This window comes from Megascapheus bottae, chromosome 15 (assembly GCF_031878675.1).
Source record: "Megascapheus bottae isolate mThoBot1 chromosome 15, mThoBot2.hap1, whole genome shotgun sequence".
NCBI lineage: Eukaryota > Metazoa > Chordata > Mammalia > Rodentia > Geomyidae > Megascapheus > Megascapheus bottae.
The window spans coordinates 50,485,961-50,508,367 of NC_143523.1; the positions used below are offsets into that span (position 1 = coordinate 50,485,961).

Consider the following 22,407-nt stretch of genomic DNA (forward strand, 5'->3'; position numbering starts at 1 on the left):
CATGCCAAGGGTTACTGTGGAGACAGGGTTTTAATAAAGAAGAGCCACCTGCTCCTTCTCCTCACATCTGAAAATGTGGGAAGTGCAGAAGAAAAAGGAGCACCCTCAGAAAGATTAGGCAGAACAGGCTATCAACTCACAGCAGGCCACGCCCCTCCACTTAGGACACACCCACGCGCTCACTACAGGCCACGTCCCTTCACTCACTCATGGCATTCAACTTTGTTGTTGGTAGTGATGGGGCATGAACTCTACCTAGGCGGTTCCCTGAGCTATCGCATGCAAGGCTACTGCTCTACCACTTTGAGCCACGGCACCACTTCCAGTTTTATGGTGGTTAATTGAAGATAAGAATCCCATAGACTTTCTTGCCCTGGCTGGCTTCAAACCATGATCTTCAGATCTCAGCTTCTTGAGTAGCTAGGATTCCAGATATGAGCCATTGGCACCTGGCCTTGCATTCAACTTTAATCACTTATTCAGCCATTCCACAGATATCCAGACTGACTGCACATGATAAACAGGAAAGGCCTGAAGAATGAGGCATCAGACAAGGCTGATGGGCGACCAAGAGCCCACTCTGAGGTGGAGTCACATTCCCCACCCTCTTAGGTCCTCAGGTCCCATGTGTGACATGGGGTTCCTAAGAAGCTCTCCAGGGGTAAGTGGAGTCAGGGTATTATTTTACAGCTCAAGAGTTTCTGGGTATTTTGCAGACAAAAGGATCAGACAAAAAAAGACACAGGGTAGTTGCTCCTTGACTTTTTATTCAGTATCCTAGCAATGTCATCAAATAAAAGTTTTAGTTTTACATAAACAATATTGACAAGAAAAATTTTTCTAGGGGGTAAGGAAACTATAAATTCTGGAATTCAGCAATCTATATATTGTTGGGGCTCCCTAAGCAGCCAGGAGCTCTGGGGAGAGACCAGAGCTTCCTTGTTTTGCACATATGGAGGTGTGTGTGTGTGTGTGTGTGTGTGTGTGTGTGTGTGTGTGGTGTCTGTGTGTCTGAATGGGTGTGTGTGCAGGCATGCATGCTAGAACTAGGACTTGAACGCATGGCCTAGGCATAGTCCCTTAGCTTTTGTGCACAAGACTGGTGCTCTACCACTTGAGCTACTGTTGTATTTTCTTCAGTGGTTAATTGGAGACAAGTCTCATGGACTTTCTTGTCCCAACTGGCTTTAAACCTAATCTTCAGATCTCAGCCTCCTGAGCAGCTAGGATTACAGGCATGAGCCACTGGCTCCCAGTTAAGTTATGGCAATCAGAACTTGCCACCAATTCCACCCCCTCCCTCCCTGCAGTTTTCTTTTCCTACTAGAAAGGGGAAGCCAAGGTCCAGGCAAGGCATGGATGGTTGTGTCTGCTTTCTGAGGGAGGCTTCCTGGGTCTCTCTCCTGGCCAGAACCAGCCCTGGAAAGATGCCATAAAGGCTCTTGGCTGAGCCTTGTCCTTGGAAGCTCAGAAGGTGGAGGTCTGCTATGAGAGCCCTGATAAACAAGCTGACGTGCATGCAGCCTCCAGGACCCTGCTGGAGGATCCTGGGACTACTCAGGTTCCTCAGGAAGCAACCTCTCCCCCAAAGTCCACCTGACAAAGGCAGAATCTCCTCAAACATCACAGGCGATTTGTCTGTTACTAGGAGACAAGCCTGGAACTGGGGTCCTGGCTAACAGTAGGTGTCTGGACTTGAGGGAAGACTGGCTTCTCAGCAAGAGGCATGGGGGCTGTAGGAGGGTAGATGGACTTCAAAGACTCAAAGGACTGCCTGCGGGTGGCAACCATCCTAAGACAGCATTCTGTGACTTCTCCAAATAACAGCATTGCCCAGAACTAGCTGAGTACTGGGGAGTGACTCTTTGCAGTCATCTCAGGTCCAAGGCTTCAGGACAGAGTTCCTGGCCTTACTTCAGCCTACTTGATTATGCTAAGGTCCATTTCCAGCTTGGGACAGGGAGTCTACAGGCTACAAAGCTCCCCAGGTTCAAATCTAGGCCCTCACACGTGTGGCTGTGGAACCTTGTGAAAGCTACATAGACTTGGTGCTTTAATTTTCTTCACTTGTAAAAATGGGTAATAAAAGATACCGCATCATGCACTGGGTTGAAGAAGGCATAAGATCAGACAGTAGCTCAGTCCCTGGCATACTGCAGGTGCTCAGTAATCCTCATCTGTTATCTCTGTGAAATTAGAGAAGCATGACATTGCCCTGAAGGTAGGGGAGAGGAAGGTACATCTAGGAGGGACTGGGAGACTTGAAAATTGGGATTCTGGGGAGCAAAGGACAGAGACAGGGCTGGGTCCAGTTCCTGTCAACATTAGAACACAAGTTTCTTGGGGACCTCCCAAGGAAACTCGTTTCTTCCAAAGTGGCCGTAGCAGGCTGTCTTCTGGTAGATGGGCTTCTTCAAGTCCAAATCCCTGCAAGTATGGCAGAAGACAAGCTTGCTTTGAGTTGGAAAATTAAGACAAGGTTCATTCTCTCTGCATTTCTCTCTCTCCTTCCTTCTTTCCTTCCTTCCCTTCCCCCTTTCTCTCCCTCCTTCCCTCCCTCCCTCATTTCCTTTTCCTTCCTTCCCTCCCTCCCTCTCTTCTTTCCTTCCCTCCTTCCTTCCTTCCTTTCTTCCTTCCTTCTTTCCTTCCCTCCCTCCCTCCCTCCCTTTCTTCCTTCCTTCCTTCCTTCATTTCTTCCTTCCTTCCTTCCTTCCTTCCTTCCTTCCTTCCTTCCTTCATTTCTTCCTTCCTTCCTTCCTTCCTTCCTTCCTTCCTTCCTTCCTTCCTTCCTCTATCTGTCCATTTGTCCATCCAACAGTACTATGGCTGAATTCAGAGCCTCACACTCCTACTTAGCTTCTTCTGTCAGGTCTGGTGCTCTAGCACTTGAGCCACACTTCTATTTCCAGCTCTCCATCAATTAACTGAAGCACAGAACTTTTCTGCTCAGACTGTCTTCGAACCATCATCTTCAGCTCTCAACCTCCTGAGTAGCTAGCAGTATGAGATATGAGCCACCAGCATACAGCTCTCTCTCTCTTTGCATTGTGAGCACAGGAGCCATTGACACAGGATTGGCAGACCTTATGGGGACCTGTACCACCCACATGCATAATCTTCCTTTGCAACTTAGGCCAATAGAGAGTCAGAGGTGCACAGACCACTGAACACACAAGGATAAGAGCCCTGGATTTGGCTGGCCTTATGGTGCCTTTCTCAACTCCATTTCACTGGCCTGGCCTAGAGCCACAGTCTTCACAGCCAAGCTCCAGAACTCAGAGATGGAACCAGAACTTGTGAGAATGGACTGTACCTGCCGACTGAATTCTCAGCCTTCTGAGATTCCCCAGTGCCTTAAACATGTTCCACTGAAGTTTCTGTCTGCTGGACCAATGGGGATCTCACACAGCCTCCTTCAACCTAAGACGCAGGGGTGTGTGCAATGCTCAGCTGAATTCTTGAGACCTTCCTACATTGGAGGCTGGGAAGGCCTTCTTCCTGCTTTCCTCTCAGTTGAGCCGTTCATCTGGGCTGAGCAGAGGCCAGGTCTATACAGCACAGCATGGTAGACTCTTACCTGACTATGACGCCTGGCCGGAGGTCAAAGTTCCTGTTCACCACCTCTAGCAGCTCCCGCTCTGTCTTCTTCGAGGTCCCATAGGTGAAAATGGAGATGGACAGTGGCTCTGCCACACCAATGGCATAGGACACCTTGCAGAAAGAGGAGGTTCAGTTTCTGCAGGTGGCTCTCTTCCTGAACACTTGTTTTTTCCTCCCCAGATTTCCAGAACACGGGCTATAGTGCTCAGCTCAACACACATAGCACCATGACCATGGGCGAATGCCTGGCTTTCCCACCAGGCCAACTTCTCCTTACTCCTGGTGGAAACAGACCCAGGTCCTTGTGAGGGACAGGAAGGAGGGTAAGAGGGGGTGACCTACCTGGACAAGCACTCTCCGGCAGAGACCTGCCTTCACCAGGGACTTGGCTACCCAGCGGGCAGCATAAGCTGCTGAGCGGTCTACCTTGGTGTAGTCCTTCCCAGAGAAGGCCCCGCCGCCATGAGCCCCCCAGCCGCCATACGTGTCCACAATAATCTTGCGGCCGGTGACGCCTGCATCCCCCTGCAGATGGAAAGAAATATGGAACAGTGAGATCCAGAGCCCCCCTCTGCATGGTTGGAGGAGCTGAAACACCAAGAAATGACACCCCCAAACCACCTGAAGGTGACTCTCAAAGACTCCATTACTGGGAATTTTCTAGAAATCCCTCACCCTCTTCCAGGTTCTTTCACTGGTAAGCAACAGAAACCAGATAATCTGAAACATGCACAAGCTAAGTCATAAACCATCTGGGTCAAGGCTCTGCTTTTTTGTTTTGTCTTTATGCTGGTCTTGGGGCTTGAATTTAGAACCTAGGCACTGTCACTGAGGTTTTATTTTGTTTTGTTGTATTATGTTGTTGTTGTTAGATGTGGGGCTTAAACTCAGGGCCTAGGTGCTTTCCCTGAGCTTTTCTATTCAAAGCTAGCACTCTACCACTGGAGCCACAGCTCCACTTTTGACTTTTTGTGACTAATTGGAAATAAAAGTCTCATTGACTTTTCCTGCCTGAGCTGGCTTTGAACCTCAGATCTCAGCCTCCTTAGTAGCTAGGATTATAGGTGTGAGCCACCGCCACCTGGCTCACAACTCTCTTTCTGAATATAATTATAAGGAGATACTACACTACAATAGACACAACTGGGCTCTGGCTCCCTGGAACATCAAGCTGGTGGCCCACTTCCCAAGGGTATTCCATGAAGCATCCATCAGTGAAGATGCCTTTGGATGCCTCTGAAGCCAGGTTGTGGGGGAGAGCTCTATGTTAAATGATGAAGTCTAAACTTAACCTTTTTGCTTGCTTGCTTGCTTGCTTCCTTTCTTTTTTTTTGTCTTCTTTTTTGGTACTGGGGATCTAACCCAGGACATTGTACTTGCTAGGCAAATGCTTTGTGCTTTGTCACTGAGTTACATTCCAGCCCACCTTTCTTCCTTTCAAATGGCAGGCCTAGCTAGCAAACTGCTACCCTTTGACTTCCATCTTAGCCCAAGCCATAGTACCTACCAGAGCTAGAGGCAGCCAAAGCTCTCAGGACTGGCTCCCAGGAAGGGCTAAGTGCCATCAAGTAGGAAGCTTCTAAGAATATGGCTTCACTTCTTCACAGGTCGACAGACAACCAGAGTATAGTCCATGAGATTGCACACTCAGTGCCTAGCTAGACTTAGCTGAGTTACTCGGGGCTTATCTATTGCTGTCTGTTCAGAACTACAAGCAGCCCCAGCAACAGGGCCTCCTTCAGAGACAGGAGCATACCTGGGGGCCTCCGATGACAAACCGCCCGCTGGGCTGCAGGTGGTAAATGGTGTCTTCGTCCAGGTACTTGGCAGGCACCACAGCCTTGATCACCTGCTCCTTCAGGGCTTCACGCATGGCCTCCAACGTGATGTCTTCGTTGTGCTGGACGGAGATGACAATGGTGTGGATGCGCACAGGGATGACAGCGCCATTGTTCTGCATGTACTGAACCGTCACCTGTACATCAGAAGGGCAGGGGGAGTCACCTGTGAGAGCGAGGCCTGTGCTGGGGTTATGTCACTGCTGGTCACAGATCCCTGGGAAGCAGACCAGGGCTCCCAGGGTTGAGCAGGACCTCTTCTTCTCTGAGGGTGCTTGGAAAGTTAATAGGACGCATCTGAAAAGTTGCCTCTCATGATGGGACATCTGGGTGTCAGGTATCGCTATTCCTATGTGTCTTCTTCTACCTCTCTAAGGGCGTTGGGCCAATGTATTCCTTCTCCTTCCAGTGAGTGAAGGAATTCATAGGCCATATGCTGACAGGGCTGGGGCCCTCCAGCTCTAGGCCATGAAGGGTTAAGAGAGGGCTTAAGCACATCCAGAACCTCTGAGACACAAGCAAGAATTCTGATAGATGGGGGAACCCTAAATATGTATACAGGCCTAGATTTATTTAGTGGAGGCCCAGGGTGGGAGGGACCCTTGCCAGAGTGGCTGAGGTAGGAAGGGACAGCAAGACTGGACTGCCAGCACCTGAGTGTGTCACCAAAAGAAGGAAGAGGAGAGTATGTAGGGGGAGGGGAGACTGCCTATAAGGATCTAGATGGTCAGGCCATGGCATGAATTGAACATGTACTCCCAGAAGTGTGTTCTGTCCCCAGCTGGTGTGTTGTCTAATATTTAAGATACCACAATGGAGAAGGCCTGATTACTCCTTAGAGCAAGACCACGGGGAGTTGAACAATTTGTCTGCTATGACACTGTTAGTTTGTAAAAGGCCAAAGAGCTAAATCCCACTCAGCCTGACCCAAAAGCTCGCAAAGTACCTCTTCCTGTCCTTTACTGAGCCCAGGTATCTGATATCATAGATTGTGGGGACAAAGAAAAGTGCCTAAATAATCTGGCTTTGCAGAGCAAGTAGGAGGAAATGGTGAGAATGGCAGATACTGGTGGGAAGAGAAGCTAGGGTTGGTGAAACATGACTTGCATGCTAGAAGATACCCGCAAGACATGAAGCAGAGGATCCAGAATACAAATGCCTTGGTCATGCACTAGCACAATGATGTTCATTGCAGCACTATTTACCATAGCAAAGATATGGAACCAACCCAGATGTCCCTCAGTTGATGAGTGGATCAACAAGTTGTGGTATTTGTACACAATGGAATTCTATGCTGCTATCAGAAAGAACGACATTCCCCATTTGTAAGGAAATGGAAAGACTTAGAAAAAATCATATTAAATGAAGTAAGCCAGACTCAAAGGAGTATAGTCTCAATGGTTTCCCTCATTTGTCATAATCAGCAGAAACGTTGGGCTCTCCTAGCAGACATTTACAATAGAACAAAATCTAGATACATAAGGCCATATGCTATGAGGCTAAATGAAAGGACCTCCAGTGATTGTTGTCCTTAATGTACTATGTTATCTCTCATCTCTTTTGCTGTCTCTTGGTTATCTCATATTGTTACAGTATTTTACCTTGTTATCTGATCTATTGTATATATGCGTATTTGGTTATTTGAAATCGGATAGGGAATGGGGGAAAACAAGATGAGGGGCAGGGGTGGGGGGAGGGAAATGGGGACCAAGACTTGAGAAAGAGTATCAATGTATGTGAAGTAATGTGCCTTCTATCTGGTGAATATAATGTAACCCTTCTATTCATTACAATAAAAAATAAATTAAAAAAACAAAGGCCTTGATCAGAATCACATGTGAGCTGGAGTTGTCTGATCTGGAGATTTATGGCCTGATCTGATAGTAGGTGAACTGCCCAGCAAAAGCTTGCCACATAGGACCTTGGGCCACAGGCCCGATGCTGTTTTAAGTTAGCTGAGATAGATAGTGGTACCCAGAGTGTGAGAAGGGTCCAAGTCTTCTAGTGTGCACTATACCACTGGATATACAGGACTGAACCATTTAGGAACATAGGGAAGCACCCAGTATCCCCCCCCTCCAGAGCTACACTACAGCCAAGCCTCTGCCTCTCCAAGCCCTTCAGCCAGCCATCAAATGTGGGTCTGTATCAACTGTTGAGGGGAATCCAGCTGGTTCAATGGGTTGGGATCCAGAGAAGGACGGGGAGGAAGCCCTGATTATGAACTGCCTGACCCTAGAGAGACGAGTGGGTTGTGCACATCCTCTAGGGTTAACTCTTGAATTCTGCAGTGCCCATACTTAGAGTACTGGAGTACAAAGTACTGGGGTGCAGTAGATCTCAGGAAAAGCCTGCCATGGCAGGCTGTAGGACCACAAGAGGGCCTCATCGACCCTCCAGAGGAGGCTGCTCCTTCTTACTTTGGCTCTATTGCTCCCTGGATGACTCCAACCCCACCCTATACTCCTAGAAAACCCCATGTGGAAAGATTTTGTGGAAACACAGAACTGGGTGACAGAGCAAAGGGCCCCATCTCTGCTCTTATCATGTCAGCCAGGGAGGAAAAATACAGCATGGAGAAAACAGCTCTGACCCAGTACAAAAATAGCCCTCGTATGGCCACCCAATTGTCAATATCAGCAGCAAGAATTTGTTCAGGTGGAAAGATTCATCCTGTTCACAGTCCACATGGACAGATGATGAAAATCCTTTACAAACAGGGTGTAGAGGAGGAGGAGGAGGAGGAGGAGGAGGAGGAGGAGGAGGAGAAGGGGAGGAGGAGGAGGAGGAGGAGGAGGAGGTGGGGGGGGCTGTCACTGCCTCTGGCACAGTGCTCTTGTGTGGAGGGTTGTGTGGGGAGTGAGCCCAGCTGCCCTATGGCAGGCTGAGAGGCCTGCAGCACACTCTACCAGCAGTTAGTACACTGTCTGGAGCTGGTGCATGACTTCCTGTGGCAGGAGAATGATGTCAACTTCACAGGAGTGCAGGTGCCCACCATGGCCTCCCTTCCTTCCTTCCTTCCTTCCTTCCTTCCTTCCTTCCTTCCTTCCTTCCTTCCTTCCTTCCCTCTGTGTGTGTGTGCGTGTGTGTGCGTGTGTGTGTGTGTGTGTGCGTGTGTGTGTGTGTGTGTGTGTGTGTGTGTGTGTGTTGGCCCTAAGGCTTGACAGGGCCTGGGTACTGTCTCTGAGCTCTTTTTGCTCAGAGCTAGTGTTATATCCCGTAAGCCACAGCTCCACTTCTGACTGGTTTGCTGGTTAATTAGAGATAAAAGACTCATGCACTTTCCTGCTTGAGCTGGTTTGGAACCACAATCCTTAGGTCTCATCCTCCTAAGTAGCTAGGATTACAGGTGTTGAGTCACCTTCTCTTTCCCCACCTTAACTAAACAGAATGAAGGAATAGCTACTCAAACAGGTTGTTCTTCCATTCCCATCTTTCACCCAAGGGAAAGGAAAGCCTGGTGAACTCTATTGGCTTTCTCCTATTCCTGTTCTAGCAGTTTCTTTTCTGTAGCTCTTCACTTTGTTTCTAGAATGTACCACAATTTTAAGTGCAGGATGGGCCACAACTTGCCCATCCTTCTTCGTACTTTCTTCCACCACTACAGTAATCTACACAATTAGCTTTCCTATCTCCACAACCTCCAGTGACACATGAGAGTTGCTTGTGGCCTCGCCACCCATTTGGCAGGGGGGTGGGGAAGGAATTGTCACGTCACATGGAATGCCACATGATGCCTCAGAGAAGGGGTGTCTGACCTTGCATCTGACCTTGCCCCAGCCAAGGTGGGTCCTCTGCCCTAGGTATGGTCTTACATTTGGGGTGAGAAGGATGTGTGTCTCCATGTGGCCAAGATCACAGGACAGAATCACTTGGACTACTCTAAACTGAGACACCACGCGTCTATTTCAAATTCAGGGTGATGGCGGGGGTGGGAATGAGTTGACATTCAAATGTGATGAGCTTTATTGGAAACTTGTGGCAGGTGAGGACCAGAGAAGGACCCTGAATAAGCATTGGAGAACACTCAGGAAGCCCTAAGAAACAACAGCAATCTGAGTGAAATGACAGGTTAAGCCGTGATGCTGCAGAGCAGGGCAGGCAGCAGTAGGCAATGCTGGGAGACTCAAAGACTTTGAATGACAGGATGATGAGTGGATCTTCCCCCTGCCACCAGAGAAGGCAGAAATACAGAGAAACGGTAGAGAGTTTGGGGAAAATAAACCAGAATTCCTTTTGGGAGGGTGGGGGCTGACGCTTGCCTGGCAGGTATGGGGACAGCTCTGGAAAGGCTGGGCTGGGATCAAAGGCTCAGCTGGGAAGAATATGGGGCTAAAGTAGGGTGCCCCTTAGTCCTGTTCAGGGACTGCTTATTCTCCAACCTACTCTTTCAGCTGGCCCAAGCAGGTTCTCGGGGGTTATGAAGCAATGAAGTGATTTAGAGGGACCTATGGGTAAAAGATGGAGGAACAGTGATTCACAGCAGCACAAAGGGAAGAGTGTAGGAGGGACAAAGTGTCAAGACCTTGGGCATCACATGCTGAAATGTGGAAAGGAGCCGGTGTGTGTGGGGGGGGACACTGTCAAAGGTCATCAAGGTTAAACAGCAACTTGGGCAGTGAAAGGAGACAGGGCATTTCGACGTATGCTAACACTTGCATCACCGCTGGCCTTCAAATGGTGAGTTCAGGACAGATTTCAACAGAGCAGGAATTTAGGGAGGTCAGGACCCATGGGGTTGGAACTAGACACAGAAAAGGGGGAAAAAATTTTTGTTTTTGTTTTTTCCTTTTGTGCCTGTACTGGGGCTTGAAATCAGGTCCTGGGTGTTGTCCCTTTGTTTATTTTCATTCAAGTCTGCTGCTCTACTACTTGAGCCATACATCTGCTTCTAGCTTTTCAGTGGTTAATTGGAGATAAGAATCTCATGGACTTTTCTGCTGGCCTGGCTTTGAACTATGATCTTCAAATCTCCACCTCCTGGGTAGCTAGGATTTATTGCATGAGTCACTACTATGCGTGGCAATTTTTTAAAAAATTTATAATAAATTTGATGATGAAGGGGAGGATGGAAAATATGTTTAAACTAGAATAATTTTAAAATAAAACAATTTTCTAAAGGACAATTTGAAAAAAAAAGGATAATTTGTTGAGTACCCTGATGAGACATTTTGATCTTAAAAATGGCAAAATTTGGGCCGGGAGTTTGGCCTAGTGGTGCAGTGCTTGCCTAGCATGCACGAAGACCCGGGTTCGATTCCTTAGTACCACATACTTAGAAAAAGCCAGAAGTGGTGCTGAGGCTCAAGTGGTGGAGTTCTATCCTTGAGAAAAAATCCAAGGGCAGTCCTTAGGCCCTGAGCTTAAGCCCAGGACTGGCAAAAAAAAAAAATGGCAAGAATTGGGGTTGGAAGCGTGGCTCAGTTGATAGAATGCTAGCCAGTGAGTGAAAAGTGTCAGGTACTGAGTTTGAATTCCAGTCTCAGACCTAAAATAAAAGATCAGACTCAAGATGCTAAGGAGGAGTGCTTATAGTTGCTGCAGAGAGGTCTGCTCACCTGAGTCTTAGAGTCGGGTCTTAGCCAGGGCAGGACATTAGAGCGCCTCAATTCCGCCATCCTCGCGTTGAGTTTGTGAGCAAGAATAATGGTAAGGGGCATGCATTCTTCTGTCTCATCCGTAGCATAGCCGAACATCAATCCCTGCAGCAGAACATGAGGCAGCCTGTAGGTGTTGCTAAGCAACACCTACCTCAGACCCACTGGATGACAGGTGTCTCCGCATGCAACCATTTTCCTGATGGTTCAGTATTTACTGGGCGCCTCCTATGTGAACAGATTACACTGAGCGTACCTGAAGGCAATGGCAGAGGCAGTGAGAAGGGATATGATCTCTGACTGTCAGTACTCAAGAAGCAGAAAGACAAGACAAAGCAAGCACTAAAATCACAGCCTGCCACAGAGTGGCCAGACTCTGAATGGGCTTCCAAGAGGCAGTGGTGTAGAAGCTACTCTGTGCCTGCATCTTCTTTCCCAGGCTAAGGTGATGATCTAGCCGCCAGTGTCATGAATCCATTTCTCATGACTTTCCTGGCTTGTTCCTCTACAAGTCATAGCTGAGACCAAGACAGACCATACTGGAGTGAAGTCCTTTGTTCCCACCCTTATAGTTCCCTCCCCATATTGTTGACATACCTGATCTCCTGCCCCAACATCTTCTTCATTTCTATCTAGATGGACGCACTGGGCAATATCTGGGGACTGTTGTTCCAAAGCTACCAGCACATTGCAGGTCTTGAAATCAAAGCCTGAGTAGAAGGAAAAGCAAGCCTGAGTAGAGCTGTGGGTCACTCAGGGCAGGGATGTGGGCTTCCCAGGAACTGCTCAGATGTTTTGTGTCCAAGTAGGAGATCTGTAACAAGCTGAGGTCTTCTAGGACCACAGCTGAAAGCCAAGATGGTATGGGAAAGCCATGCGTATTTCTTCCATTATCATATGGAACGCTCATCAAAGAAAATTCAACTGAGCATCAGTGGCTCACACCTGCAATCCTAGCTACTCAGAAGGCTGAGATCTAAGGATGGTGGTTAAAAGCCAGCTCCATAGGAAAGTCTGCAAGACTCTTATCTCTAATTAGTCACCACAAAACTGACAGTGGGGTAGAGTGCGAGCCTTGAGTGAAAAGGTGAAGGGACAGGGCCCAGGTTCTGAATTCAAATCTCAGGACCAACACAAAAAGAAAAGAAGGGAAAATTTTCCTCCATCTTCTTTACTATATTCAATTATATTTTGGGTTAAAAAAAACCCACATCTTACCCTGAACTGTGACATAAAATCTATATAGTTCCGAAGTTGCTCTGGCTGACAAGTCAGATTCATGAGCCTGTTTCTTTGGTTTCTCAGAGAGCAAGTCTCCAGATTCTCATTTGAAAAATCACTGGAAAGAGTTGAAACTCAAGAGCCTTCCAATTCAGAATCCCAGGTGCATGTCAAGCCCAAGCACTCAATATACTCCACATACAATATCAAATGCCATATACATAAACCATCCAGGGAGTGTCCATTTGTCTCAGGCCACTGACAAGCTTGAGTATAGGGAAACCCAGAGAACTGAGTACAACTTGGCAAGAGCTGGGCTCTCCGTCACTCCTCCTTTTCTACGGGGTAGCACCCTGGAAATGTTCTTCTGCTACCTGAGACAGAACAAGATTTGCTCTTGAATAAGTTATAAATATGCAAGCAAACTGACTTTGCTGGGCATAACAAGGGGAGGCCTCTCTACATAGTGGTATCTCAGATGTTGCTGTTCAGGACAATGGGATTTTGCTGTAGATTTCTCACATCTTGATGGGTGAAGTTAAAGTACATTAACTTTCTCCCAGTGATTTAAAAAAATATATATTATTATTTTGATGCTGAAGCTTGAACTCAGGACCTTGTTTTCTCGGGTAGTTTTTCCATTCAAAACTGGTACTCTGCAATTTGACCCACATTTCGCTGGTTAGCTGGAGAGAAGAGCCTCAAGGATTTTCCTGCATGGGCTGGCTTTGAACCATAATCCTCAGTAGCTAGGACTGTAGGCTTGAGCCACCAGTGTCTGCTCCCTGTGATTTATGACACTTCCTGTCCTCCCGGATTTATTAAGTCTCCATGTCTTTATTTGCATATAAAGCATGCCAGAATTTCTGGATTGATGAAGCATGCACGAGTAAACTGGCACCAATGTCTTGCAGAGAACATCCCCTCTCCCCACCCAGCAGAGGGCATCTCCCATCACCAGGAGATTCTTGCTCACCCAAAGCCTTTGCCAGCCCCAAGATGGCAGGATATTAAAGTTTATGAACATGTGCCAGTTCCACTGGCTGCGATGTAGGGGCCTTGTTTATCATGGCATGATCTGTACTTTCATAAAAACCCAAGGCTCAGAATAGTCCCACCATGGGGGAGGGAACTCTGAGCAAAGCCCGGCATCCATTCCAGTCCCCAGAGTCCACACTCACCCTTAGCAGAATCGTCGTAGCCAATATGCTTGATGGCGTCCCTCACCACACGCTGGTAATCCACCATGGCCACCGAGGTGATCTCCCCGCACAGAAGCACCATGCCTGTCTTGCACACAGTCTCTGAAAGGGAAGGAGGACAGGTTCACAACAATGGGCCAGCAGAGGGATGCCAGACACCTCGGCTCCTCATAACACTGAGAAGAAGACTTGTGAGCAACAGATTCCAAAGAGGAAATGGTAGTGTCGCCATGAGTGCTAATAAGTCCAATACTAAGAACTGAGCATCTCCTAATATTTCAGGAATTATGAGTTCTACTTGAGTTTTGTGTCAAGTACTTTGATTCTTCAGAGAGCTAGACAGGTTGTTTAACCTTTTAGTTTGCTTAACTATCCTATGAGGATAATAGTGAGACTGCTGTGTGGATTAAAAGAAGACAAAGGTTGACAAAGCTGTCATAACAATCCTAGTGGATGTATATGAGCCATCTCAACCATCCCAGAACTCCCCCATGGGCTGTGCGCAGTGGGATCCTTGCTTAAAGAATGAAGACAGACCAACCTTCTCTCAGGCCATTTACTAAGATGTCAAGGTGTGATCTACTCTCATGGGGCTCTGAAGTATTCAACGCAGGGGCCAGGATGCTATCAAATAACAAAGGATCAGTCTGTGCCATGGAGAACACATGGTGTGGGCAGTGAAGGCTCTGTTCTCAGTGCTGGGCCCCCATTGCCCATTGTCTTGGCCCTGTAGAGTTCCTGGCTCTACTGTGTGTTAATATCTTCAACCCAAGCCAACCTTGGCTGCTGGAGGATGCATGCCATATATGATAGTGAAGAGCTTCAGCTTTCAGGAGCCTTCAGGAGATGAGGGACTCAGATGGGCACAAGAGCTCAGTGTTTTAGTTCAACATTAACTTTCTTAGGAAAGTTGTTGAGGTTAGCGATGGATGACTGGCAAAATTTTGTTGCCCTCTGTGGTGTGAAATGGGAGGCATAAAATCACTTGAACCCAGAGTCATAGCACCAGGAAGGAAAACAGGGTCGGGGGGAGGAGCCAGGCATGTGTGGGGCTATGGAAGGCCCCTCCACCAGGACCATAAGTCATGGCGAGCTGGGCAGGCAGGTGGTCTGCTTCCAGCTCTAAGTGCCTCATCTGGAGGCTTGGTTTAAGCATTGCCCTTAGAAAGACCAGGTGGCAGCAAGGCCAAGTTCCCACCCAGCTACCACCTATGGTAGCTAAGAAATCAAATGCCAAATACATGGTGGAATAATTAACAATTTGTTTCATGATTAGCAATGCACCTCCCCCTCACCACCACCACCACACATACACCTGGCAACATAGGAAAAGTCACCAACATGAAGTAGCCCTCTGTTGAGGACATAGCTTTTGAAACTATGCAACTCTGCAGTGTTTATGCACACTATGAACCTGTCAGCCCCACCCTTGCGTCCTTAGGAAGAGAAGTCACATCTCTTACCACATGCCACCTTGGCATTGGGGTCTTGCTTGAGATGGGCATCCAGTACTGCATCGCTGATCTGGTCACAGATCTTGTCTGAGAAGACCAAACATGTGTGACAATCACATCCACAAGGATTCAACAAACCAAGATATTAAACCAAATAAACATTCTGTCAAATCTACCAATCAAAGAAAAGTGAAACACTTGTTAAATATGAAAAAGTGATGGCTCACTGTAATCCTAGCTACTCAGGAAGCTGAGATCTGAGGATGGGGGTTCAAAGCAAGCTCAGGAACTAAAGAATCTGAGACTTTCATTCTTCAACTTGGTCCATTAATTCCAACATCTAGAAAAGCCCTGGAAACAGGACTCTGAGGCTTTAATCACATGGATAAGATTAGCTGCAGTTACAAAATCAGATGCATTGTATGTAAAAACCCCACCTAAGTTCTCAGTGCTGCCCAAGAACATTCCACATTCCTCATTGCTGGTTCACAGACTGTTCCATAAGCAGCTCTCAAACCCTTCCCCCATCACCTGGTACCTAGGACATCTAGACAAGACAGGGACCGAGAAGGGTTCATATGGGCTGGTATTTGATCCCACTCTTCTTCTGTGAGCCTAAAAGTCTCAATATGGTCTAAATGGCCCTGTGAAAAAAGGTACTCTGCTTTGGGGTTACACAAATTATGAATACTCACTAATGAACAAATAAAAGCGACCTGATTTGTTCTTGTTATCTCATTTAAGTGTTGAAAACTCAAGAAGCCTGTTTTTTTTTAAATAGATTTGCTAATTTTGAAGTCAGAATCAAGCAGGTCAAAATTCAAGAACAGATTACAAGCTCTGTAATTGAGGACAACAGTTAATCTGCCATTCCGTTAGAAATGGCTATAAAACAGAGGTTTGTGTCTTTCTACATGGTGGTAGATCCTGGTTGTCAGTCTAGGTTTGTCAGGATCCACACCTTCTGTAGATCTTAACCAATGAATGCCTCCAAAACCCAGCCTGAAAAACAATATGGTAGCCACTTCAGGCCTACCCACCATGAATCTTGGAAGATATTTGCAGGCTTATCTGGATGTCTCTATTTATTTAAAGGAGGTTTCACAGGTCCCAAGTTGTGCAGAAAAATAAAAGAGATAAAGAGACAAGCTAGAGTCCAGAAAGGCCATCAGATAGCTCCACAGATAGATAGTGCCTAAAGCACTCCTTTTCAAACTTTCTAATGGCTCTTTGCACCCAGCAGCAGATTTCAGATAGCCCACTGTTTGCTATCTTGAAAGCTGAAAAACCAAACATGAGATTTATCAGCAATGGAATGATAAGCAGAAACTCACCAAGCCTTAAGAAGAAAATAACATACTCATCAGTTATTATATATAGTGACGGGTAAAATCAGATAAACTGATGGGATGTCATTAAGAGACTTGCCAACTTGGCAGTGATTTTCCTTCTCTGTTCACTGGACAAGTTGCTACATATACAATGGCCTAGGCTTGAGCTGCTGTGCCACTAGCTACAATAAATTCTTCCAATCAATAGATAAACTTTGTAAGCTATGGAACTGACCAGAGTTCAGGCTGTCAGCGATCAGTAATGTATCTCAGATTTTAAAGACAATAGAGCTAAATGATTGATCTGTAAAGTAATGCACAATGGCTAGTCACAAGCCTCATAAAAGAACACTGTAATCCAAGATTTTTTTAACAGCACTACTATTGATATTTTGGACCAAAAAGTCTTTGTGTAAGATGATCTTTTGCAATACTGGATGTTTAGCAGCAGTACTGGATATTTAGCAGTATGCCTCTATGTAAGAGATACAGGAGCACCTTCTCCCACCCCAAAGCTCTGACAACCAAAAATATCCCCAGATATTACCCAGTGTTTTGAAGGAAAAGGGACAAAATTGCCTCCACCAGTGGAGGACTATTAGCTAGTGCCCAAATCCAACTTACAAAACATGAAAGTTAAATCCGTTTGAGAATTCTAAGGGCATGGTTCAAGTGGTAGAGTGCCTGCCTGGCAAATGTAAGGCCTTCAGGCCAGGTGCCAGGGCCTTACACCTTTAATCCTAATGACTCAAGAGGTTGAGATCTGAGGACTGAGTTTAAAGACAGCCTAGGCAAAAAAAGTTCATAAGACTCTTTTTTTCTAATTAACTGGCAAAAAGCCAGAAGCAAAGCTGTGGCTCAAGGGGTACAGCACCAGTCTTGAGGGGGGAAAAGCCAAGTGAGAGCACAAGGCCCTAAATTCAAGCCTCAGTACCAGCACATATACCAAAAAACAAAAACAAAACAAAACAGAAAACACTCCTTATCATACACACACCTAAGAAAATAGCATTAAAAGAACAAGGAAGATAGGGATCGACTTAGTAACAAGTTACCATATACTTCCATGCTCCAATTAATTTGTGGAGTGTGTGTGTGTGTGTGTGTGTGTGTGTGTGTGTAATAGTTCTCCAAAGTAGAGTTCCTACAGCACTTCCAATATCTCTCAAGAACTGGTTAAAAACATGAATTCCTCAGTCTCTACTCAGACCTACTGAATAGAGGTACTGGAGGACTGAGGTCTAGCCTTTTGATTTAACCAGCTCTGTGGGTCATAATGTGGTATCTGATAGCTTGAAAACATCTGCCATACCATCTGAAAAATCTGGGCAAGTTTCTCATTTTTGCTAAGAAAATCCCTCCACTTGCCCCATATCATGGTCCAGCCACTTTTCAGGAATCAAAACAAAGCTTAAATGGCTTCTTCAGGAAGCCATGGATACACTTTCCTTAGAGACTCTTCCTGAGAGGGCTCAGTGCCTGGAGAGTCATCTCAGCATCTCTCAGAATCCAGGGATTTTCGTTTCTAAAACTGCACATGCTTTACAGAGGAAAACATGTGCATTGTCTAGGATCTTATTTGGGAAAACATTTCTTGTTGACTTTAATAGCTCACTGGTAATAGACTAAAGCTTTCCTCAAAAAAAAAAGAGTATATACAACATTAGGAACTTTGCACAGATTATACTCTTAGCTGGCCAATCTCTTGTTCACTGTCTTGGCCCACGCTCTGGTGAGAGGCTGATGGTGAATGACGTAAACCTGGACCCTCAGTTTCGAAATGTATGGCAAAACTATTTCATGTGGTTTCTCCAAGAGAAAATCTCATTTAGTAAGTAATTTGCTTTTGTTTTTTTTTTTTTAAAGATACCTAATAGAAGTGACTTCTCTGAGCACAGGCTGGAGATGACTACTTTGTCAATGAATCCAGGACAAGCTACTTACCTGGATGTCCCTCTCCTACAGATTCCGACGTGAACATGAAGGCTCCTTCACTTAGGGAATGATCACACAAGCCATCCACGGGTCCATTCATTGTGGCACGCTTTTCCACGCTGCTTCTCCAAAAGTGACACTTTCAACACTTTGACTTCACCTGAGATGTATTTGCTCTCCCTATAAACCCAACAGGCTTGTCTTTAGCAGAGCCAGGATCACTGCCTGTGCGCACGTGAGAGCCAGGTGAGGATGGGCGAGCAAGGAGGGAGTGGATGAGACAGTCGACTGGACCTGTCACTCCCTCTAGCTGGTCCCAGCTTGCTCCGGAGTGGCTCCTATATATGGAAAAGTGAAAGTGCCTGAATAATCATGTGAGAACATTGGAGGAGTCCATTTCCTGGGAGGGGAGTCATCTCTTACCTTGAGGAATGTTTTGTTTTCAGCTCTGATGCCCCAAACGCTAAGTATGTGTTCATTCAAGGACAAGATGGCTGTACAGATTCTGTGGAACCAAAGGTCTCTCTGGGACTTCCTCCAGCTGTTTAACTTTCATCCCTGAACTGCTCTGGAGTTAACATCCCACTTTGGGGAGGGGGGCTCTCTATGTGAGGACAAGAGGATTCAGGGAGGCAGAAAGGGACTCTTTCTCAGAGACATGGTTTAGAGATGAAGATTGCAATACTGGGGCCTGGCTGGCAAGCACTCCCCCTCCTCCCCTTATCTTATCTGGATTGGGCTCACCCCTCTCTACCACCTCAGTTCAGAGCAGGCGGCTTCACCTGCATTCCCAGTTAGCTAGGGTATTACACAACACACTCATTTTAGAGAGGAAACTTCAGAGTCCTGATTTTTTTCTAAGACAAATCACCTAAACAGTCAACTTTAAGAGGTCTGCAGGAAAATTAATAATCGAGGGTTTTTGTTTTGTTTTGTTTTGAATTCCATAGAGAGATAACAGAGAAAATGTTTTTTTTTAATTTTGTCTTTTAAATGAAAGACTTCTGAGAGATATATTCTTTACAGAGAAATCATCAGTTTAGTTTCCCAAATCTTCGGGATGACACATTAAATGCATATATACATGATTCTAAATATTTAATAAACATCTTGTTCACATTATTTCTGCATTAAGTTTGGCTTCCATCATGAAAAGTAGAAGAAAAAGTGGGCTGTATCTTAAGCTCATGTCCTAAAGGAGAGCATCTCTTACCTTCCCTCCTACTCTCTCATATATGGCTGCATCCCCATTCCTAGAAAAAGCGAACTGAGACTAGCCAGAATGCAAATGGGTGGAGAAGCCAGTTCCAGCTAGAATAGAATGATTGCATGGGTGACAGCCATGAAGGCACATTGTCCTTCAGACAGACATGTTGAATCAAAACCCCTTTGTCCAACTATATATGGATAATATTAAAATAAAAATCTGAAAATAAGCATTAAAAAGGTAATCTACTATAGACATAATGTTTTATTTCATAAATTAATGTTTCTATGACATACAAACCCTTAGCCTAATTTTGATTAAGTTCAAAATACTAAGTCCCAGTGATTGTAAATAGAGATTCCCTTCTTGAACACTTGTATGTTAAACTTGTCATTTAAAATATGATGTAAAAATCAACGTTAATAAATTCTTTTAAAAAATGAATTATAATTATTAAAAAGGTAATCTACTAAAACTTTATGAATCGGCATTAGACTATGAAAAGCTGAAAAGTTAGGCAATAGACCTAGCAAACAATTTTGGTGACTAAAATCATTTCACTTTTCCTTTTCTTTTTCTTTTTTTTTTTTTCTGGCACTAATTCCAGGGGCTTCAAGTTCCAAATTTGCTAAATTGGTCAGCAATGACAGTATAATTCCTCCAAGGAATTAAACTTACATGAGAATGACTTCTTTTGGAATAATATGAGAGATTTTTATGTATGCATATTTAACAGTGTGTGAACTGAATAGCTCAGACCCAACACTGCTAAAAATGTACAGAGGACAGGACCCATAGAAGGCATGGACCAAGAAAGAATAAAACTAGGACTTTAGACAAAAATAAAAAAGCTTTATCATTATCACACATGACTGTTCCTGTTTGTACCTAAAATATTTCAACATCCTTGTCCCTTTGGAAATTTTCTCTTGGGTACATTAGTTTCAAGCCTAGCGACAATATGAGCTAATATTTAATTTGAACTATAGACCTCATTTGCTCTAGCAGTTTAAATGGTTGGAGAGGTATTATGTCCTAAATTTGCATGAAGAACAAGTTGAAGTTCAAGTGTCAAAGCTCGTCAAAGTCCTTAAATCTAGAAAGAAGACAGAGGACAAAGATACAATTCCACCACACACACTTTGAATTCCAAAGTGAGTAGTAGTGTGATGGGTGGAGAGATGCCAGGATTGAGAAGGGGAATCCTGCACACAGAAGCCCAGCTTCAGTACTGTATTGGGAAAAAGCTTCTGTAGGCTGCCACTAGCTCAGAGGGAGGGAAAAATCTAGAAGTCATCTAGATCAGTCCCCATCTCACATGTTAGACGATCCATTTCTTCTTTCTTTCTTTCTTTCTTTCTTTCTTTCTTTCTTTCTTTCTTTCTTTCTTTCTTTCTTTCTTTCTTTCTTGCCTGTACTGGGTGGGGCTTGAACTCAGAGTCTTGCATTCTTGCTTGATTTTTTTTTTTTTACTCAAAGCTGTTACTCTACCACTTGAGCCAGACTTCCACTTCCAGCACACTTACTACATGCTATGATGACCGTGTTTTTTCAGAAAATAAATATTTAAGAAACAGAATAGAGAGCCAGGAGTTTGGCCTAGTGGTAGAATGCTTGCCTAGCATGCATGAAGACCCAGGTTCAATTCCTTGGTACCACATACTCAAAAAAAGCCAGAAGTGGTGCTGTGGCTCAAGTGGCAGAGCTCCAGCCTTGAGGAAAGCCCAAGGCCAGCACTCAAGGCCCTGAGTTCATGTCCCAGGACTGGCAAAAAAAAAAAACAGAAAAAAAAACAAGAAAAGAAACAGAACAGATAGTATGGCAGTTGGAGGTTCAGGCTTCAAGTGGAGAGCTGTAGTGAACCTGCTCACTGCATCCTGGAGTAGGTTTCTAAACCTATCTACGCTGTTGTTTCCTGAGCTATACAGCAGCATAAATAATTGTCCACCTTACAGCACTGCTATATGAAATAAATCCAAGTCAGGTGCCATCTTAGCTACTCATGAGACTGAGATTGGAGGCTCATAGTTCAAAGCCAGGCTGGCAGTAACATGCTTATCTCTACTTAGCCACCAAAAAGCTTGAAGTGGACCTGTAGAATGCTAGCCTTGACCAACAAATGCTAAAGGACAGTACCCAGACCCTGAGTTCAAGCCCCAGTACCAGCATACACACACACACACACACACACATACACACACACACACACACACACACACACGCATGCAGGCACACACACACTCACAGAAAGTAGTCAGACCATTTGGTTATCAGATCGTACCACTAGCAAACAACCAAACTTTAATAAATATTGATTACAATTTTTAAGCAGTCTATGCATATATGTGATTCTCTTCTGAACAAAATGAACTCATAATGTATTTATACTTGTGTCTTATTTTTCCCCATGATTTATTGATGCCCTGTTTAATTTAATTTTTTTGTTTTGCCCTTTTACAGATAGACCTCATTTTCAACACTTGAATGCTATTTCACCATAAGGAGACACCCATACTTCATTTAATCATTTATTCTCATCTCTACCTAGAGAGATGAGGACTGGATAACTCGGCAGAGAGGTAGAAGTCTGGAGGAATAAAACTTCAAAATCAGAAACAAGAGTTGAGATTCATGCCTAATAAAGAACAGGTTCTGAATTGTTCATGCCATATTAGGCAAAGTTATGTATGCATTCTTATTTCTCAAAATTATTTTTTAACTTCTCCAACTAATATCACAGTGCTTATCCTAACTAGGTGTTTGTAAAATATACAAATGGAAAGACTTGGCAATGCTGAATGAGCCAAAAAATTTCACTTCTGTAAGAAATGTTTACCAGTTACATGAAACAAATAACCATCTACCCAAATTAAAATAGTTGGCACAGTCTATAGAAGAAAGACTTGCAGAAAGAACCAGCAGATCTTGGCAAATATATTATTTGGGGAATCCAGACCTACAATGGACCTTCCAGCCCTAAAATCTGGTATGCACACTCTGTCCCAGCCTTCTATTGGCAGAA

At 45.1% G+C, this 22,407-nt stretch overlaps 1 protein-coding gene across 1 annotated transcript; it reads right to left on the reverse strand.

Moving 5' to 3' along the window:
* Nucleotides 1-1,652: 1,652 nt before the first annotated feature.
* Mat1a (methionine adenosyltransferase 1A) lies at nucleotides 1,653-18,783 on the reverse strand. Its single transcript, XM_090346681.1, has 10 exons — nucleotides 18,602-18,783; nucleotides 18,188-18,516; nucleotides 14,922-14,999; nucleotides 13,438-13,560; nucleotides 11,633-11,745; nucleotides 10,997-11,140; nucleotides 5,357-5,575; nucleotides 3,943-4,125; nucleotides 3,578-3,711; nucleotides 1,653-2,427 (listed from the first exon to the last, which is right to left on the reverse strand). Exons 2-10 carry the CDS (start codon nucleotides 18,276-18,278, stop codon nucleotides 2,325-2,327), a joined length of 1,188 nt encoding a protein of 395 aa, XP_090202807.1. The 5' UTR covers nucleotides 18,279-18,516; nucleotides 18,602-18,783; the 3' UTR covers nucleotides 1,653-2,324.
* Between the last annotated feature and the right edge of the window lie 3,624 nt (nucleotides 18,784-22,407).

Bases quoted from the DNA above. Each gene is read 5' to 3' on its own strand.
- Mat1a (XM_090346681.1), bottom strand. From the start codon at position 18,278: ATGAATGGACCCGTGGATGGCTTGTGTGATCATTCCCTAAGTGAAGGA. The intron at 4,126-5,356 runs GTATGCTCCTGT...TTCCATCTGCAG, and splicing joins TTGTCATCGGAGGCCCCCAG to GGGGATGCAGGCGTCACCGG. The intron at 2,428-3,577 runs GTAAGAGTCTAC...CCATACTTGCAG, and splicing joins CGGCCAGGCGTCATAGTCAG to GGATTTGGACTTGAAGAAGC.